Source organism: Tasmannia lanceolata, unplaced genomic scaffold (genome assembly GCF_043159265.1).
Source record: "Tasmannia lanceolata isolate RefF3 unplaced genomic scaffold, GAP_Taslan_0.1 ptg000007l, whole genome shotgun sequence".
Taxonomy (NCBI): domain Eukaryota; kingdom Viridiplantae; phylum Streptophyta; class Magnoliopsida; order Canellales; family Winteraceae; genus Tasmannia; species Tasmannia lanceolata.
In genome coordinates this window covers 8,163,335-8,184,933 of record NW_027518684.1, presented here as the reverse complement: position 1 = coordinate 8,184,933, position 21,599 = coordinate 8,163,335, and the positions used below count along the sequence as shown (strand labels likewise).

Below are 21,599 nucleotides of genomic sequence, written 5' to 3'. Positions count from 1 at the left end.
GGAAAAGTTTTCTTTTCGAATTTATCGTAGACACTGGAAAAAAGGATCCAGATTTTTGCTTTTTTGGTTCTGTCTTTCTGATCCAGGGTATGCCCTGGCCAGTTTATTTGATAATATGTAATGCCAGTTGGGACTCCTGGTCCCCAATGTATTCTTCCTAGTATCAATGAATTTTTGTCATTTTTCAAAAAAAATCTTTAAAATCATTTCGGGACCCCCACTTCACAGACCAATAGGGTGTCTTTTAAAAAACCATGCTCAGATAAGTTTTTGAGCAGCTGCTCATAAACCATTTTCTCTCTCTCTCTCTCTCTCTCTCTCTCTCTCTCTCTCACACACACACACACACACATATATATATATATATATGTGTGTTATGTGTGTGTGTGTGCGTGCGTGCGTGCGTGTGTATTTTCAGGTGACGTGGTAGTTAGCATGATATCATATCACCGTTTGTATGCTCCACTCTGAATGATTGCCGATGTTTATAATGTAACTTTTGTGCATACGCTGAAGAAGATAACATAAGTGCATGTTTTCTATTTGGCTACTGAGATTGGCACTACCATGTTTTAATAATTGCACAACTCTGCTCGTCTTTTCTTCTTTAATTGGCTTCTTTGAGCCTTTTGATGTTTCTATTAACCATTGACAGCTGTTTAAAATGAGTTAGTGGAATTATCAAAACATCGTAGTGAAAGCATGAGTAGCCGTCTATTTTTCTGAATAATAAAGTAGTTCTAACTAATAGATGAAAGGAACAATTGAATTTTTCAGTACTCCTTGTTGCTTCCAAGCATGGTTTCACAATGAGTTGAGTTTCAAATATATAACTACTTCCAAGCATGGCATTTAGTCTTTTGGTAGTGCAAAAATAAGGGTTTCTTTGTTGGTTAACAGAGTATTCAGCTTCTGTCATCTCTTCTCAAACGCATCGATCGGCTTCTTCAATTTGACAGGTTTGTTCATCTCTAGCTTGTGGATCCCGAAACTTGGTTTCTGTCTCATTCACTGCTAAAGCTTTCCATGAAGTATTCTTTAACTAGAGGAATGATAGAATGAAGGGCGCCCTTGCAAAAACCAACTGCTCTTGGCCTCTTAGACCTTCTCTCGCCCAAGCCTCCTTAACTCCTTTTAGCTAGCCTTCTGTTTGAGGTTTTTATTCGTCCATTCAACAAATAGGGGCTATTCAATAATTTATCTTGCACTCCCATCCCTTCCTGCTCTGCCTGTGCTTTCTTAGTCCATCTCCATCGCTCATAGGCAGTCAAAGCCCATCCAGCTGCTAGTTTCATTTTTAAAAAGGGGAAGTTTAGCACCAATTCCACTAAAAGAGGTCAGCTGCTGGATGGACCTCCCCCCATTGGTCAGTTTCAGCAAAAGTCAAAGCCGTTTCCGTTTGTCCCTGTGCCACCCACTTTTCCCAGCTCCATCTTAAATGCACTTTGATGAAACTGACCAATGGGGCGCCCTTGAAAGTTGGTTTTTGCAAGGGTGCCCTTCATTCTATCATTCCTCCTTTAACTAGTTTGTGCTTATGTGTTTTTTGCCCATGCTTGTATCAGGATGATGCCCAGTTACAATGGAGTCTTGACAATCAGCTGCATTCGCTCACTTACGCAGATTGCACTTAAGCTTACAGCCTTGGTGCCACTTGTAAATCTCTTCATCAGTTATAAGCTTTTTCATCTATCAAGGGTTTTAAAATTAAATTGAGTGTACTACTCCTGCAGGATCGCGTATTCTGTCTTATTAAACCTTTCCGTAATTTTGAGACGGCACCATGGCAAGTTAGAATTGAAGCAAGTAGAGCACTGCTTGATCTTGAGTTCTACTTCAAAGGCATTGATTCAGCCTTGTCATTATTCATGGAATTCTTAGATGAAGAGCCATCTTTACGAGGTCTGAGGCTGCTCATATCCATTGTATGTGTATGTAGCATGTGCGAGAAGTCTTTTTGCTCATGTGCGCTTTGATTGCAGGACAGGTGAAGTTGGCTGTGCATGTGATGCACATGTGTCAAATAAGGCATGAATCTTTTAGTGATATACAGAGCCTCACACTTGTGGCATTGCTTCGTCTGCTTGAAAGCCGTAAAGCATTCAACAATGTCTTCCTTCGACATCACTTGTTTTGCATTTTGCAAATCCTTGCGGGGAGGTGGGCATGCAATCTTACATGGAAGAATATCAACTTTGATGATGAACTTGGTTTTCAGAAAATGACTAAAATATGTTTCCACTATTTGTTTCTAAATGATATGTGATTATTGTACACTTTTTTTTTTTGATGACATAGGGTGTCCTCACCCCAATTTTTAGGGTGGGACTATTCCCTACGGATGCACGCAATCACTTGATATTGCACATATGATAGCAACTTTTCCACTAATTTTGAAGCAACTCAACTTTACTGCGAAAAACCTGAAAGGTGTAAATAGCCAACTCGGGTCTGGTTGGGTTGAGGCCAACCCGACCTGACCTGAGCAACCCTTTTTTCCAACCCGACCTGACCCGATCCGATTTCCAACCCGACAAGGTTCAATCCGACCCGACCTGAGGATCCTTTTTTTTTTCCAACCCGAACCCGACCCGGTCCGAGTTCAACCCAGTCCAACCTGAGTTTTTAAGCTTACCAAAAAATAAAAAATGTCGGTTTTCAGTCGGATCGGGTTGCTCAAACCCTCAACCCGAACTCAACCCGGCTTGGGAAAACTCAACCTGAACCCAAAGTTAACCCGACCAGACCTGACTTTTCTGGGTTGGACCCGACCTGAGTTGCACCCTTACGCTTCATTTAGAATTAGGGAGTTTTTATTTATTTTCAATTCCTGATTGTGATGTTGAACTCTTTTAATTTCCTACTATAGCTTACGTATGATGACTCGCGAGGTACCTTCTGTTATTTCTCTCGTAAAATAATGGACGCAATTTGAAATCCTTGTTCTTATTCTCAGGCCTCCAACACTTTATGGTGTTCCAAGAGTTCAAATACAACCTGTGGTGGATGCTGAACCGTCCACCGATGAGAAGATTAAATCTGCTCCTCTGAAGCTAAGGATATCTATGCCCCAAGAAGCTCTCACAGGTACACCAGAAGCCAAGCATACACATATCATCATCTCACCCGATGGTTTGGCCATTGCAGAAGCTTCCAAGGAAGCTGATACTGTTTCTAACGGCAATGAGCGGAGGGTTCCTGTTGTTAAGATCAGGGTTAAGCAATCAGCAGCATCCAGTCGAGCAGAGGACTTGGATAATGTATTGGACAACTCTCGTGGTGACCATAATGAAACCGAGTTGGCAGCCAGCAGTTCTGTGTCTGTTGATGCGCCTCATAGGCTAACGAATGTGCCAATGAGCACTAGCAATCACAACCTTGAAGAAGTCCACTCTTGTCATGATCAGGGTTCTCGAATGACTGCAAGTATTGGAAGTGCAAAATTCGTGAACGATGATGAGGTCTCTAAGGAATTGCAGTGCACTGCTGACTCGAGAAAAGGTAATTCACATGGAGGTCAGCTATCGCCCCGAGTCAAAACTAATGGAGAGACAGATGCTGAAAAATACGCTGGTGTTCAAAGTCTTCCCGTTGGTGGACAGGATGAGGTCGGAGCTTCATTGGCGTTGGGAGATTCAGATTTGGGGGTGAGAAAAAAGAAAGAGAAGAAGGAGAAGAAGAGGAAGCGAGAGGAGAAAGCAGATGATAAAGGACGTCGTGATGATCCTGAGTATTTGGAGCGGAAGCGACTGAAAAAGGAGCAGAAAAAACAGATTAAGAAAGAGAGGGTAAAGATGCAAACCACGGATGCAACTGCATCTTCAGCGGCTTTGCAAAATTTAGGAGAGATTACAGAATCCAAAGCCACGTCAACATCTGTGGAGTTGAAGAAATTGAAAGAAGCCAGTGAAGCCAGGGTGGCAAAGAGTGGCGGGGAAGGCAAAGGTGAGGCCACTGTAGGGTCTTCGGTACCGAAGCTTCGGATCAAAATCAAAAGTCGTACTATTGGCAATTCATAATGAGGATAGGTGATATGGAAAGGTTGATGAATGAGGCGGTATATGGTTAAAGGAGAATGGACCAAGTCCTTCCATGGAAAGGATCACTGAATCCACTGCCAAGACATTGGCGGAGCTGAAGAGATTGGAAGAAACCGGTGAATTCAAAGGGCGATGGGGAAGGCAGTGGTGGCTCCAGTATTGATTGACGCTTCGGATCAAAATCAAAAGTTGGATTATCGAGCAATTCAAAACGAAGATAAGCGAAAGGTGGATGAAGAGGCAGTGTATGATTAAAACTAGAATGAAGTCCTTTTTGTATCTTCTATCTAGAAAAATGTTTAAGTCTAATTCCGTGCTCGATGTACTTCCAGCATTGTTTTTCATGTATGACTTCATGGAATTGAAATGTTTCAGTCCAATTTGTTGTAAGAAATTGTTCATCGCATATACGGAACAAGAGAAAATATAAAATGCATCATCGCGGCCCATTTTCTCAAAATCTGTCTTGTCTATAGGACATACCACTTTTGCTGGTTTTCCTCCCATCTGTGATGGTCTGTTTTTGCACTCTGGTGATGTTGATGTTGGTTAAATGATAGCTGTTTCGCTAGCAAAGGTTGGTGTTAGCAGAAGTGTTCTTGTGGAGGGGCAATATCTGCCCTTTGTTGTAATTTTCTCTTTGTTTTTTTGTCAAAAAGGTCCGTCTTCTTCGAAAAAATAGATTTGCTAAGCTGAACCAGGTTTCATCACCCCAAAAAAACTGGTAGACAAGATATGATGAAACATAAACCACTAGATTAGAAGAAAGAAATACAATAGCAAAAGTAATGTGCTCATCTATGTTGATGAAAAGATTTGTAGGGGATGAGGAATATTTGGTGGAGATATAAGAGTAAATGATGCTGGGAGGCACTCTACTAAGTTGCTTTCCTCAAGACAATTTTAGCTCTCCCTATTAATGAATTGATGTGCACTGGTTTTCCACGAGTTTGCCTCCAATGTACATTGAAGCTATAACACAAATAGAAAGAGACTCGAAACACCTCGAAAACAAACACATGCACCAAGTTTCCGTCAGTTTGCGCTCCTAATAAGTCTGCCTATTCTTGGGAGGAAGTCAGTGTCCCTTCCTATGAATTAGATCAGTATAGTTCTAAAGCATTTGTGGAACGAGGGTGAGTGCATGGCCTACGTAGATAGAACGCATGATCGCCATGTTAACCAGTACCCATAGTACATATGACTGTAGCCTTCCTATGAAAAATTCAAAAGTTAAGATCAATGTTAAATGTCCTCTTATCATTTTAATTGTAGTAGGATATACTGACTTAGCTATCCTTGTCTTATTCTCAATATTTTAAAATTAGTGGGGGATATTTTGAAAATAATTTTATTTTTGATTTATTAAAAAAATCCTTTTTTTTTTTTTGAAATGTTATTTCCAGTCAAAAGACACAATTGTTGTGATTTGTGAAAGGGTATCTTGTTTATTCAAAAGGCACTTCTCTTGTGAACGGGTAACTCCATGCCGTTTTATTTTCTATAAAGGAAAACACTTTGAAAACGGGATTCCGTTTGGAAAATAAAAATGGGAGGGATGTGACCTTTTCCAACCTCTATTTATTGATTTATGGAGATTTGAGCCCCTTACTTTGTCTTTTAGTGGACGTGGCTCTAATGATTGATGCCCATTTATCCACCTCCATAAGTGAAATTCTTTGAGGCCCGCTTGGATTGCTTGAATTTATTGGAAGAGTTTGGAAACGAAAAATATTTGGAAAATCTCTACTCCTTTTTAACACATGAAAAAAGATAACTTGAACCAAACTTATTCAATTTTTATGTAGATGGACCTTCAATTTATGATGATATCTATATAAATTAACCATAATCATGTCATTGCCTTCCATATTGTGTAATAAAAGAATTTTTCCAAGAAATATTTTCCGTCATAAATGTTTTTCTTGCAATCCGAACATGAGAAAGCCTTATTTGGTTTGCCTTGCTTAACTTCTAGGGATCACGTGTCTCCCAAGCCCCACGAATCGTACAATTCCAACTCATGCATTTTCTTTTCCCTTGCCTGTTTTGAGTTTGTCTTTTGGGGTATCATGACCTTGGTTGTTCTACCCTCTTCCTTAGACATTGCTTTAAGGATTGGGCAGTGGTCTTTCTCCTGATATTGTATCCTCTTTTCTTTATTTAATATTCTGGTGGGGTCCCGCATAACCCCAGCTTACCCATCGGAAAAAAAAAATAAAAAAATACCACAACCACTCTAAGATCATTGCACATGCCGGCCCGAAAAGATAGCATTATGTTTCCTGAAAATGTTTCACCTTCGCGAGAAAGTGGGACACGCGTTAATCACTCTTTTCCTTAATTAAACTGAGATTACTGCCATGTTTGGCAACTATGGATTTTTTTTGAGAGGGCCTTTTTTGGTTTGTCTGGCATAATTCCTATTTTTATACTTCCTTACAATTTCATTTGTGTTTCATTCTTTTGATCCTTCGTATCTCCATGATCATGCATTATACTAATTTGTCCCAACACCACTGACCACTCTAAGATCATTGCACATGCCGGCCCTGGAAAAGATAGCATTATACTAATTTGTCCAAACACCACCAACTACTCATAAGATCATTGCACATGCCTGCCCGAAAAGATAGCATTATGTTTCGTTAACATGTTTCACCTCCATAGCGACTAACTAGATCACTGCACTCTTTCCCTTATAGGCTGAGATTAAGGCCATGTTTGGTAACTATGTAATTTTTTCCCCATGAAATATTAGTTTATCGAGTGGTGAGAAGGTGGTATGAAGCGTGGAGAAGTAGACTTGTGAGGACATGAATGAGGAAAGGATGAGAAGTGGCTAAAAAATAAGGAAAAATAAATTGTACTGAGATAGTTTTTTTTTTTCCTTTTAATTTTCAGCCCTTTTCTAAACCTCTACTCCCTTCTCAAATCTAATCCGCACCATTGCTCTTCTTTTTTTGTTTAAATGGCAAGACCTATATTAATAAAAAAAACAAGTCTCAAGACCAAGTAGGTCTTGGGGAAGAAGACAAGGCAGTTGAAAACAATGCAATAAAAAAAGGGAAATGATATATGCGCCAAGGTGTTTCGATAAACAAGCGCTCCACTTGTTTGTCGTGTAGTATTTAAAGGGTTTAAAGAGCTTTTTGAGAACCGTAATATCCTCTGAAATCTCTTTAAATACTACACGACAAACAAGTGGAGCCTTTGTTTATTGAAGAACCTTGGCGCAGGAATCATTTCCCTAAAAAAAACAACAATGAATGAGTGTGTGTGTGTGTGTGTGTGTGGGGGGGGATTCGAATATCTCCAAAGATGCCTGATTCACCGATTCCCTAGTTAAACGAACCACTTCGCTATTAGCCGAACGAAGGACGTGCTGAAAACATAAAGTGGTAATCCACACAGTCCCAAATCTCATCGTGGGAGTCCGTGAACGGTGAATCTCCACAGATATTGCCTGCTACCATCCATCCATCAAAGGCGTTAAGGAAATTAAATCTCCTTCACAATTGGTTAAGCTAATATTACATGGTGAAAAACTTTATGGTTGCCAAGCATGGCCTAAAAACATGTTTTTTAGTGAGATTAATTTCGATCAGCCCTTTAAAAAAATCAAAGGAGATTATGAGCGACGTCCTTGGTCGTGAGTCGTGAAGGTGCTGTCTTGGCGCATTGGGAATCACCATTTTACTTTTTTAGTGGAGGCTGAGATTGCAAAACATGTTTTATTAGTGAGATTAATCTCAGCCCGTTACAAAAAAAAAGTATGTTTTCCTCCCATGTTGATTTACATAAGAAATTAACATCTATATTAAATGTGTTGGGTTTTTCACCAAAGAAAATCCACTTTAATTAAGAAGCAAATAAATATGTGGATAAAAGAAACCAAACCAACAAGAGAGCAATCACACAAGAGAACACTGAGATTTACGTGGAAAACCCTCCAATGAAGAGAGAAAAACTACGGGCGAATCCGACGAAATATTCACTAATCAAAATAAGTAATACAAAACTTGAGTAACTACAAGAAATAAGAGCGATAAAAGGGTTATCTCGTTGCGAATAACAAAACCCACTTTCTCACCAAAAATACCTACTTCGATCTTCAAGTCGAAGAAACCTAAATCCTCACGAAGTCTCCGTGCAACGAGAGGATCTAACGGCGTGGTGAAAATCTCCAGGAAGAACGCTCCAAACCCTAGGCTTTGATCCCACAGAAAACCTCAAAAAAGAGCACCCAAGAAAAATCCTTGATTTCTTCTTCTTCTTCTTCCCTCTATCTCTCTTTTTTTCTCTTTTTGTCTCTCTCTATCTTTCCTTTTTTTCCTATTCACGTTTTTGCAAGACCTCTCACCCAACCACCAAGTCTCTCTCTCTCTCTCTCTCTCTCTCTCTCTCCTTTTTCAACCAGGAAAGTTTACTTTTTTTCCTATTCTAATGGTAAAAAGTTTACTTTCCTTTTTCAACTAGGAAAGTTAACTTTCTCTATCTCTTTAATGGTTTCTGGTGGGGGTCTTGCCTAACCCCAGCTTACTCATAAAAAAAAAGTTTCCTTTCCTATTCTAATCGGATTCGGTGGGTGGGTGTGGGGTCTGCATGGGCTGGACCCCACAACAAAATGCAGCCGCCTCATTTTTCATAATTTATTTTTCTTTTTTCATGCAAGAGATCCTGTTTTAGATATTAAACACCTGGTTGTTTTTTCTCTATCATTAAATCCAAGATGTAACTATTCTTAGTAGAATGGGGGTTCAACTGTTAGTTCTCACCTTCTAGTAAAAAATATTCTAGAGGGGTCTGCCTCGAGTCAGAAAAAGGTGAATATCACTTCCGACAAAAAAGGATCCATTTTGAATGCTTATGCTCTGTTTGGTTGCTTGTTTTGGGGGATTGTAGGAGTTTCAAATGCATGAGATCTCCCAGAGATCTCCCCAAAGCATGTTTGGTTGTCATTTACACCTTTGACCACTAGACAACTTCTAGACATCATTATTGGTTTTTATCCTAGGTAGCGCCTACGTGGCGGAGATGTTCCCCTATAATCTTCTCCCCTTTTTTCACCAAAATGAAAAAATGTGTTGGGGGAATTAGGAGAAATTCTTGTCTTATTCTTTTCTCTCTTTCTCTCTCTTACTTTTCTCTCTCTTCCACCTATATTTTGATAATGACACCCTACATCTTCCGCTAATTTCCTTGCGCAACCGAACCCTACTCGCAAATCTCCCTCCTAATATTCTCCCTATCTTCCATTCTCTTCCATTCTTATCTAATTCTCTTTGACTTATTTTTCTCCTATTCTCCCAGCCATCTACAAGCAACCAAACAGAGCTTTAGGGTTATCCCATCGGGGTACTGTGGTTGCTACAAATTTGATTTTTTTTTTCGTACTGAAGACTTGAACGGGACTAATTGGTCTTCTATTGTTTGAGTGCAGTTGTATTCCCCAGGAAACTTTATACTGGAATTTAAAAAAAAAAAAAAAAAAAAAACTTTCCCTATTTTTTACTCTTCTTCCCATTTTCACTCTTCTTCCCCCCCCCCCCCCCCCCCCCCCGAGAAGAGGATGCAAACCAAGTTATTTACGTGGTGGTTTTGGGTACAAAAGCCAGTGAGTGAAACAAAAGGTCCAATGCCCCTCACCGGTCAAGCTTCTTCTTTTTTCTTTAAAAAAAAAAAAAATCTTTTTCATTGGGAAAAGTGTAAACAGAGATAAGGGTGTATCTACCTAAAATTAGGACCTTAAATTGACTAAAAGATCAGAACCAACACAAAATAATGACTGTTTGATGGTTGAAATGGTGGAAGTGCATGGTTGATATTAGAGAGAAAAAATAAAACAAATGTCGATATGAGATAGAAAAATTGCATGGTTGATATGAGAGGGAAAAAATAACATAAATGCGGATATGAGACAGAAAAATTGCATGCTACGTTGATATGAGACAGAAAAAATAAAATAAATGTGGATATGAGACAGAAAAAATGCATGGTTGATACAAGATTTCTGGTTTGTTAGGTTGTCACGTCGTTTGTTAGTTTGTTAGAGTCAATCAAATCATTCTTCTGTTTGCCCAATTTAAATAGGACATGCCTCAAATAGTATTTCCGTTTAGATGATCCTAACTGTTCCAAAGATGCCTGATTCACCTGTTCCCTAGTTAAACGATCCACTTAGCGGAACGAAGGACTTGCTGAAAACATAAAGTGGTAATCCACACAGTCCCAAATCTCATCGTGGAAGTCCGTGAACGGTGAATCTCCACAGATATTGCCTGCTACCATCCATCCATCAAAGGCGTTAAGGAAATTAAATCTCCTTCACAATTGGTTAAGCTAATATTACATGGTAAAAAACTTTATGGTTGCCAAGCATGGCCTAAAAACATGTTTTTTAGTGAGATTAATTTCGATCAGCCCTTTAAAAAAATCAAAGGAGATTATGAGCGACGTCCCTGGTCGTGAGTCGTGAAGGTGCTGTCTTGGCGCATTGGGAATCACCATTTTGCTTTTTTAGTGGAGGCTGAGATTGCAAAACATGTTTTATTAGTGAGATTAATCTTGGCCCGTTACAAAAAAAAGTATGTTTTCCTCCCCTGTTGGTTTACATAAGAAACATCTATGTTAAATGTGTTAGGTTTTTCACCAAAAAAAACCCACTTTAATTAAGAAGCAAATAAATATGTGGATAAAAGAAACCAAACCAACAAGAGAGCAATCACACAAGAGAATACTGAGATTTACGTGAAAAACCCTCCAATGAAGAGGGAAAAACTGCGGGCGAATCCGACGAAATATTCACTAATCAAAATAAGTAAACGTCTTTCTCTCAAGTTTTTTCCCAAAACTTGAGTAACTACAAGAAATAAGAGCGATAAAAGGGTTATCTCGTTGCGAATAACAAAACCCACTTTCTCACCAAAAATATCTACTTCGATCTTTAAGTCGACGAAACTTAAATCCTCACGAAGTCTCCGTGCAACGAGAGGATCCAATGGTGTGGTGAAAATTTCCAGGAAGAACGCTCCAAACCCTAGGCTTTGATCCCACACAAAACCTCAAAAAAGAGCACCCAAGAAAATCCTTGGTTTCTTCTTCCCTCTATCTCTCTTTTTTTTCTTTTTTTGTCTCTCTCTATCTTTCCTTTTTATCCTATTCACGTTTTTGCAAGACCTCTCACACAACCACCAAGTCTCTCTCTCTCTCTCTCCTTTTTCAACTAGGAAAGTTTACTTTTTTTCCTATTTTAATGGTAAAAAGTTTACTTTCCTTTTTCAACTAGGAAAGTTAACTTTCTCTATCTCTTTAATGGTTTCTGGTTGGGGTCTTGCCTAACCCCAGCTTACTCATAAAAAAAAAAGAGTTTCCTTTCCTATTCTAATCGGATTCGGTGGGTGGGTGTAGGGCCTGCATGGGCTGGACCCCACAACAAAATGCAGCCGCCTCATTTTTCATAATTTATTTTTCCTTTTTCATGCAAGAGATCCTGTTTTAGATATTAAACACCTGATTGTTTTTTCTCTATCATTAAATCCAAGATGTAACTATTCTTAGTAGAATGGGGGTTCAACTGTTAGTTCTCACCTTCTAGTAAAAAATATTCTAGAGGGGTCTGCCTCAAGTCAGAAAAAGGTGAATATCACTTCCGACAAAAAAGGATCCATTTTGAATGCTTATGCTCTGTTTGGTTGCTTGTTTTGGGGGGATTGTAGGAGTTTCAAATGCATGAGATCTCCCAGAGATCTCCCCAAAGCATGTTTGGTTGTCATTTACACGTTTGACCACTAGACAACTTCTAAACATCATTATTGGTTTTTATCCTAGGTAGCGCCTACGTGGCGGAGATGTTCCCCCATAATCTTCTCCCCTTTTTTCACCAAAATGAAAAAATTTGTTGGGGGAATTAGGAGAAATTCTTGTCTTATTCTTTTTCTCTCTTTCTCTCTCTTACTTTTCTCTCTCTTCCACCTATATTTTGATAATGACACCCTACATCTTCCGCTAATTTCCTTGCGCAACCGAACCCTACTCGCAAATCTCCCTCCTAATATTTTCCCAATCTTCCATTCTTGTCTAATTCTCTTTGACTTATTTTTCTCCTATTCTCTAAGCCATCTACAAGCAACCAACAAATATGATTTTTTTTCGTACTGAAGACTTGAACGGGACTAACTGGTCTTCTATTGTTTGAGTGCAGTTGTATTCCCCAGGAAACTTGATCCTGTAAAAAAAAAAAAAAACTTTCCCTATTTTTTTACTCTTCTTCCCATTTTCACTCTTCTTCCCACCGAGAGGAGGATGCAAACCAAGTTATTTACGTGCTGGTTTAGGGTACAAAAACCAGTGAGTGAAACAAAAGGTCCAATGCCCCTCACCGGTCTAGCTTCTTTTTTTTTCTTTTCTTTTAATCTTTTTCATTGGGAAAAGTGTAAACAGAGATAAGGGTGTATCTACCTAAAATTAGGACCTTAAATTGACTAAAAGATCAGAACCAGGCCAAAATAATGACTGTTTGATGGTTGAAATGGTGGAAGTGCATGGTTGATATGAGAGAGAAAAAATAAAATAAATGTGGATATGAGACAGAAAAATTGCATGGTTGATATGAGAGAGACAAAATAAAATAAATGCGGATATGAGACAGAAAAAATGCATGGTTGATACAAGATTTCTGGTTTGTTAGGTTGTCACGTCGTTGTTAGTTTGTTAAGAGTCATTCAAATCATTCTTCTGTTCGCCCAATTTAAATAGGACATGCCTCAAATAGTATTTCCGTTTAGATGATCCTAACTGTTCCATCTGTAGAAGGTAATGTGTTATCCCTCAACAATTTGGATGATTAGGATCATCCTATACAGAAGATTTATGAAGCACGACCTATTTAAGCTTAATTAGTTAAGTTAAGCTCATGATTATATGAATGATTTGGATAAGAAAAATGATATATTCCCCCCCCCCCCCCCTTTTCTTACCCGGGCCATACCACTGTAGCGTAAAAGTAGTCACAATTCACAAATACATACGGACACCATATAAAAACTTCTAGTTACACACACACAGTTCATATTCGAGTACAAACAGGAGAGAAGGACTATGGAACAATGCCAACATCCATTTTCAGGTACTCACCAAAAAAAAAACATCCATTTGCTGGTGCCACATGTACGTGAAATCAAGACAGTTGATCTTGTATAACATTGTGTGAGGCCATCCACAATTCCACACGGTCTTGCGGTGCATGAGAAGATAAAGGTTCCTGTCACACGTCACAACAACAAAGTTAGTCTAATACAGAATCGTGACATCAACTGAAGACATTTCTTACCCGTTAACTGGTCACATTAGTTCATAGAGAGCATGATAATGCTTTTTTTTTTTTTTGAAATGTCAAATACTATAAAGGAATAAGAAGGGACACCCGAAAATGAATCCCCAAAGTTACAGAGCAAAGAAAAAAAAAACTAATTACACAATGAAAAGAACATCAAATAGGAAATTGGTCATACCAATTCATCGAGTTGCATACCACCCCTCTTCTAGCCAACGCATCCGCCTTCTCGTTAGCGGACCTTCTAACATGGATCAAATCAATATCTGATTCCGCCAATATATCTTCCATTTCGTCAAACAGATTCAAAAACCTCCAAGGTAGAGCCATTCTACCCTTCAGCCACCGGATAACATTAAACGAGTCCCCTTCAACAATTACACTCTTCAGACGGTCCCTACTCACCTTTTTATGCCATTAAAAGCCGTTTGGACTTCTGCTTCCGTAGCATCAGTCACACCTAAAGGGCCCCAAAAAGTCCAAAGAACCTTGCTGGCATCATCACGATATAAACCTCCCACTCCGGCTGGGCCAGGATTCCCAAAGCAAGCACCATTGGAAATTAAAGTCTTTTCAGGGAAGTTGCTAGAAAATTAAGTAATTGACACCATATGGTGTATAAATTCCCTGAGAATTAAAAAAGTCATCTATAAAACATCTGTGGAGGAAGGATTGACAAGTCCGCATCCCTCGGAGAGAACATTAGCATGCTCTTTGGATTACTATACCCTTACCATTTCTCATTCTTCCGTAAATCCATCAACTTGATCCAGGCACCCCAAGTTTTTAGTCCCACCCCAAGTTTTTGGCAGGTACCCAGGCATTCTTGCAGAATCTTCATCCAAGACATATGGTAGAGGAAATTTTGATTGATTCATAAAATTTTAGGGTTCAGCTAGAGATTGTTTCAACTCCATCACCAATAAGTGTGTCCTTTACCATCAAGTGTGTCACAGAGAAATGAAACTTTCACTTTTTTGTGAAGGGCTAAGATCAGAATCAGTAAAAAACATTTTTTTGTCAAAGAGAAATCAACCTTTCACTTTTCTGTGAAGGGCTGAGATTAAAGAATGGTTTTTTATTGGGTATGATCTCAACCCTTCACAAAAGAGTGAAAGGTTGATTTCTCATCTTACACAGAAAGAGCTAATTCTTATTGTGGGGCTCACAACTCACAACTCACAACTCAGAACTCACAACTCACAACTCACAAGCAACGTTTACTTGAACTAGAACAAGTCCTGTATAAATTTCTCCATATGTAGCCTCTCTCGTGGGGCAGCTAAAATTAACAAAAGAAAAGCGACTGTTCATGGGTCGAATCATAACTTTTCATGTCGATGAAGGCGATGGGTTCGTAAGTCGAGTCAGTCTCTCGGGATCCTCGACAAGTTATCGAGGATCCCAAGAGACTCACTCGTCCTCCTCACATTTATTATGTAGCAAACCCATGTGTTGGTCTCCTCCTCACCAGTCGTACTCTTGGTCTCCACAATGATGATGTAAATGGAGAGATTCTGTAGTAGGTGCGCGTGAAGTTAATTATTTTTCAAAAAGTACAATGGGGCCCACTTCATGTATCCAAACCGTTCATTTGTTCGGCCACCATGTGAATAGGTTCTAACCTGTAAATCATCTCTATGTATAGAGGATTTTTTTTTTTGCCATTCTTGCTCTGGCATACTTTTTTTTAATAGATACAGTTTTTACCCTATTAACGATGTATTTTTCTAACTAGGAATTTGACGTCATTTCCGACAGATTTAATCTTACTAAAAATAAACTATTTCCAATCAGTTGACATCAGCTTATTAACCTTTTTGTTCTTCATCCCCGTAATCTATGAATTTTGAACGGTTATTTTAGGTGCAAATCTTCATGGGATTTAGGGCTGGCAATTTCACCCGGGAAAGCAGGGATCCGCTCCGCTTGGAGAGGGGATTCCCCGATTTGAGCGGGGAAGGAGAAGGGGAAGAGGATTTAAAAAATTCCCCAGTGCGGGGAAGGGGAGGAGAAGGGAATGGAGTTGGCCGCGCCCCGCCCCGCCCTCATTAATGTCATTTTTTTCTTGTATTTTTTAAGTGTTTTTTTTTTTTTTTTTGGGAAAACTACTAGAAACCCCTTGGATTGAAACATATCTACAAGATTTCCCCAAAATTTTCATAATTTCTGTTAGTACAGTTTTGTCCCTGAAATAGCTTTTTATGTTTTCTTTTACCCATAATCCATTGGGCATTGTCCCTCATTATATTAGTATATTAACCTTAGAACCATCACTGTAAGGCAACATTAAATCCTTTGAAAATCTTCCTCCCCAATTAAAGGCAACATCTCTTTGATGAGTGATGAGATTTTATATGGTGTGCGCTCGTATAGTCCATTATTTTTCAAAAAGTAATGTATGGGCTACGCCATAGGATGATCTAAACCGTCCATTTGATAGGCTACAATTTAAAAGTACTTTACAGGCCACACCATAGATCATCCAAACCGTCCATCTGATGCGCCACAACGTAAATAGATTGCGGCCCAAAAATCATTTCCATAGGATGATTGCAACCCTCCTATCTATAGAAGGTACCATAATATGCAATTCCTCTATAGATCAGAGGGTTGGGATTATCCTATGGAAATGATTTTTGGGCCACAACCTATTTATGTTGTGGCCCATCAAATGGACAGTTTGGATCATCCTACAATGTGCCCATCAAGTGGAAGGTTTGGATCATCCTATGCCTATGGTAGTATGGTGTGCCAATCTAATGGACGGTTTGGATCTTCATATGGTGTGACAAGTACAGTACTTTTTGGCAAGTGGGATTGGAAATTAGGAATCTGCTAGGGACTATCGATCAATTAAATGAATTTGAGAGCAACCACCTTTGTCCCAGGTTAATAAAAAGAATAAGACAAAATCTTATCCTGTGTGGGTTGTGTGGCTACTCTCACATGCAACAGCCAAGCCGCAACATGCCTGAAGTGATTGTCCCTAGCAAATCTTTAGTTTTAAACCTAATATTTAACAAAGTATAGTGAGAAAGTAAAGTGATTGTCCCCGAAGGATGCGGGGCGGGGAAGGGGAGGGGATTAGATATTCCCCGTGGGGAGGGGAGGGGGATTCCCCACCATCCCCGCAGTGGGGAGGGGAAGGGAAGGGGGGGAATTCCCCGCAGAGGGGAAGGGGTAGGGGACCCCACATCCGGCCCCGACCCGCCCGTTGCCAGCCCTAATGGGATCGCTAAAAATAGCAAAAAAGCTAATGTTCACGGGCTTGTAACGTATCTCTTTGAGGATCCTAGAGATTCGGTTGTTCTCTGTGACAATTGAATCTCTTGGCTTCTTTCATGATGTGACTGGTTTACCTTTTTCTTGGACGGGTGAAAGAAGAAAAAATCCAAGGAAGGACAACGATGAAGTCTATAAATGGGAACTTTCTGGTCCGCTGAATGCCTTCTGCGATGGTCCCTAGCAAATACCTTATCAATGAAGTCATGAAGAGCAATTTTATGGTGTGTGCCTATGAAGTCCAATATTTTTCGAAAAAAACTGTGGGCCCACTTCATATGACCATCCAAACTGGTCATTTGTTCGGTCACAACATGAATAGGTTGTACCCGTAAATCACCTCTGTGGGATGATCCCAACCCTCTGATCTAGAGATTGGAGGGTTTGGATAATCCTAGTTAGATGATTTACGAAGTTCAACATATTTGTGTTGTGGCCAAAAGAATGAACGGTTTGGATCATCATGTGAAGTGAGCCCCAATGTACATTTTTGAGAATTACTGGACTTCACGTGCACAACCCATATAAAATCTTGTAAATGAAAAGTTAGGATTTCTTGAGATATTGTGTGTCCGCAAGTACTTGCAGGCATTTCTTTTCTTTAAAAAAAAACTGTCGGGAAGGCCACGCGGTTGGAAAATGCGAACCGTTCATTTGTTATGTCCTTACTTAAATAGGCTGTGGTCCAGAAATAATCTCGGGAAGATCTTTAAACCTCCGATCTGAAGAGATTTATGTAATGTATCTCCTTGTTTAGGATTATTATCAAGGGATGATTTTCTAGGGCACGGTATATTGGGCCAAATAATGGATCATCCAAACATGTGGGCCCTACCGCATTCTTTAAAAAATATGTTCAAGTACATGCCTGCATAGTATAAAAAACCCTCTTTGTAAGTTATTAAGTATATCATTTCTAAAGTCAAAAACCCCCTAGTCATAAATACACTAAAGGAAATGGCCCGGGGAAGAAAAGGGGATGAGTATATCACTTCCCTGTTAAAACATGTATTTCCTAGCTAGCAAAACTTATACATGTGGACCCCGATCTTGAGAGGACGGTGAGGGACGAGTCCCCTACATCCTCTGGATCTCCACAACGTGTAGGAGAGCTCTACCAAGGAACTCTCGAAACTGTTGCGACCCTCACAGCATAGCATGATTGGCGATATAAAAAGAAAGAGATACATCTTGATCTAGAGCCAGGGCTCGAAACTAAGATATATCTAGAAATAACTCAGAGTCGTCATCCATGGATACACCATGGAACCAAAACAAATGCTCTGTCTGCAACGGATAACCAGAGATACAAAAGGTCCGTGCCTGATCACGAATGGGGAAGGTCCGAAGAGCACCCCCAATTCGTCCGAGTGCGAACACTTGGTCTCTTATGCCATTTATTATTAACCTCGAAGAGTTTCGGGCGAAAATCATATATAATTGGAACAATCCTCAGGAGTCGTCTACCTAAACATGCATTTCCTGAGGATAAAGTAATAAGCATGCACAAAATAAAATGAAAGATGTGCCACCTAAGCATAGCTAGGTTATGAGTGACATACCTAACTGGTGTCTAAGTTCTGGTGAACAAACACATACATGCTACAGCTAAAGGTATAGGTCTGCACAAGAAAGTAAGAAAACACAACAAAATATACAATATAACAACACAACAAATCATAAGATTCTAAATGATTTAGCCAGAGCCTCGGATGGTCTGGTATTCATCCAAAGAAGCCTACGTATCCCCGCCTCCAGAGAATCAAGGCAACGTAGTTCTTCGCACCTATTCTAAGCTATGATGCCTAAGACATCTAGACCTCTATCCTAGACTTGACCTAAGAGACCAGACTAGTTATTAAAGCTTCTTACGCGATTATTTAAATTCCAGTGGATTGTGGATTTTAGGACATTCTATATGCCCTAACTAAACGTAGGTTAGCCCTAAGCTAATGCAGGTGGTTCCTACAACCTATGTGTAACTAGGCTGTGCGTCCTAAGGAAAACAATGGGATTACTAACGCATCTTAGACCTAGTCATCAGTCGGTGATGTGAATCGCCAACTGACCGGACGGAGGCGCTCCTAGCTAGGACAAACTCCTAACTCTAACACAAACACACAACAAGCACACAACAAAAGACAAACTCTTAACTCTGAAACTCTCTATCTAGGACAAACTCCTAACTCTAGAGGAAGATCTTTAGAAAACAAGATTTTCAAAGGTTTTTGAAAGATTTTCAAAGTTTATTTACAAAAGTTTGGCTGGATTTGGGATAAAGATCCCAAGTTGCACTACGTACCTCTTGGAAGAGGATCAAGCCAACGTAGTTCGAAAATTGAACTCTCCTAATACGCTATAAAACTCAATACTTTAGCTGATTTAAGATTTTTTAATATTTTTCAAATTTTTTTGATATTTTTAAAGTTTTTAAATGCTTTTGAGTTTCAAATTTATAATGTTTTTGGATTTTAAAGCTTTTTCAATGCTCTGGACCTTTAAATGCTTTCAATATTAAAGGGAACACGCAATCACAACCACAAACTAGGGCGAAGCCCTAAATCCAAAGGGGGAACCCCGAACAAGCAACTACCGCCTCAAAGAGACGATTCACAACATGTAAGCTAGTGCCCTAAGAACAGAGAAAACAATCTAAGATCTCAAGCAGGGAAGGCTCTATATGACTGGGTTAGTCTCTAATGAAAAAACTCCTAACTAATAACACTAGGAAGGGAGTACAAATGAGTCAGAGACTCTCTAATAACACTACCAAGTCAAAGACTCGCTTAAAAAAGGGAGGTCACTCTAACATGAGGCTAGGTAAGCCTCCTAAAGGGAAAACTCTCTATATGAGACAAGGCTTGTCTCCGAGACACAAATGACGTAAACAAGGATTCTGATGAGACTGGGCAAGTCTCCTATATACAAAGGAGGGCTCAAAGTATCCCTATCATTGCCCTTTGTAATGAGGGAAAGACTCTATCTAAAAGATGTCTAAAAGACTAGGAAAGTCTACTAAAATAAGAGGGGAGCGCTACTCGGACCGGGCAGGTCCCCTAAGGATGGGTTGAATTTACTTAAAATCCAAATGAGAATTTTATGAAGTACATGAAAAGGAAGCACTTATGGTTACCGATGAGGGGGCATGTAATGGCTACCTATATTAGAAATATGGGGGCTGCTACTATCACAAAGGTGTGGGGCTGCCAATATGAAAATATGAGGGTAAGGTCAATATTTAGGTCACATCTACACAAATATACCCAAACCATTTAACATGAAACATATGACTCTTTCCAATTCCTAACGATTAGAAAAAACCAACCAATTTTGAATCCAATTAATACATTAGCAGCCACACAAAACACAAATTCTAAGTATACTTTCATACCTTTGGCTGTGACTACTGCCTTTCTCATATTACGCCCGGCCAAAGGAAATTGATTACATAACAAAGAAAACAAACAAGAGTATCTAGCAAACCACCCAACCAAAACTTCCAAACAATGACTTGATTATAGATTTTCTAAAAAGTGTCAGCAATCCTATGCAAGAATACTTGATTTTTCATGACATTCAGGCCCCTCACCCTTTCTGGCCCAGCTTTCACATTTCACAATTAAACTATGCGAGGACCAAACCATGGAATTTATTGACCAATCAATGGCCAATCAGCACGGCCTCTAATTTACTTATTGAAAATGAAACTACTGATGTATTGCCCTCTTTTAGCGACACAAACTCAGTTCAAGTAGCAATAATCTAAATCAAAATAGATCGACAATATATGAGAAGGTAGTAAAGTTTATCACCTATGATACCATTACCAAAAGATAAGAAAATTAAACATCACAGCAATGACGAGTAAATTCAGCGTAAGAAGACATCATTTTAAATCCAAAAAGGTTGACACAGGAATGTAAAACCCAAATAGAATTTAACTTTAAAGGCTCTGAACTCCTAGATACCATGAAAACCCAAATTACTAATGAGCCCAAAATCATCAGGTATTAGAAAATGATCGCCAGGATAGAACATGTCTAGCACACATCATTTAGTCAATGATTTTATATTGAAGATCTCATGACAGAACAAGTATTTCTCATCAAAACTTATTAATTAAAATTATTCTAGCCAATCAGGGGTATCACATCACGAACTTACAATAACTAATCAAGCTTCTGAAAATCACCAGAATCCGAATTATCTTAACAGATCAAATGTATAATTCCAGAAATCCTATAGCGAGTAAACAATTTTTCTGAAAAAGAATCTCATGAATTTGACCTGCAAACTAAAAATTTCAACAATTCAAATCAGCATATTTCACACTTCACATTAAGAATTAAAAGAAAAGAGAAATACCCTATGCCGATGATCAACTGTGATGGATGATAGATCACCTCTATGAAACGCTAGAACTCAACTACTGATACTGATCGTACACGACTATGTGAGCCAATTTTGGTATCATGAAACAACAATCAGTTGCAGATAAGGATATTTGATTGCGGAAGCAATCAAATTTTCAACCAAAATGAACTCCGCAAGCTTCAAAAAAATTTCTGCTTCATAGCTCTGAGAGGCAGTGATGGTGTGATGGGGTAGAGGTGGAGGTTTTGGAAATGGTGAAAATGAAATGGGTTTCAATAGGGGCTTAGGATAACAGGGGTTTAAAATGGGGTGATGGATGATGGCAGAGGAAAGAGATGGGGGTGCTGACCGGCGGTGATGGTGTGGAAGAGATGGGAGATCGGCAAAGTGGCTGGAAGTGAAGATGGAGCTCAAACTCCCTTTCTCTCCTTTGATTTGTAGCTTCTCTACAAATAGGAAGAAAAACCTCCCCATTGAATGGGATTTCCCCTTCTATTTCTCCTCCATCTACCTCTGTTTCTTTCTCTCCCCCTGTAATTTTTGCCCAAATAGGGAGTCCTCCTGCT

General features: G+C 39.3%; 1 protein-coding gene across 3 annotated transcripts in view; it reads left to right on the top strand.

Annotated features, from left to right (window-relative positions):
* TAF2 (TBP-associated factor 2) overlaps positions 1 to 4,500 on the top strand; it is a 36,450-nt gene extending 31,950 nt beyond the window's left edge. The window contains exons 21-25 of one of the 3 annotated variants that reach the window (XR_013252004.1): positions 901 to 959; positions 1,566 to 1,656; positions 1,734 to 1,902; positions 1,988 to 2,160; positions 2,957 to 3,094. Coding sequence is in view for 2 of the 3 variants with exons in the window: in XM_077384961.1 (XP_077241076.1) it covers positions 901 to 959; positions 1,566 to 1,656; positions 1,734 to 1,902; positions 1,983 to 2,160; positions 2,957 to 4,019 (1,560 nt within the window). In the remaining variant the exon portion in view is untranslated. Of the gene's footprint in view, positions 1 to 900; positions 960 to 1,565; positions 1,657 to 1,733; positions 1,903 to 1,982; positions 2,161 to 2,956 lie in introns of all 3 variants that reach the window. The other 2 variants (XM_077384962.1, XM_077384961.1) reach the window with 2 other exon arrangements.
* Positions 4,501 to 21,599: the final 17,099 nt, after the last annotated feature.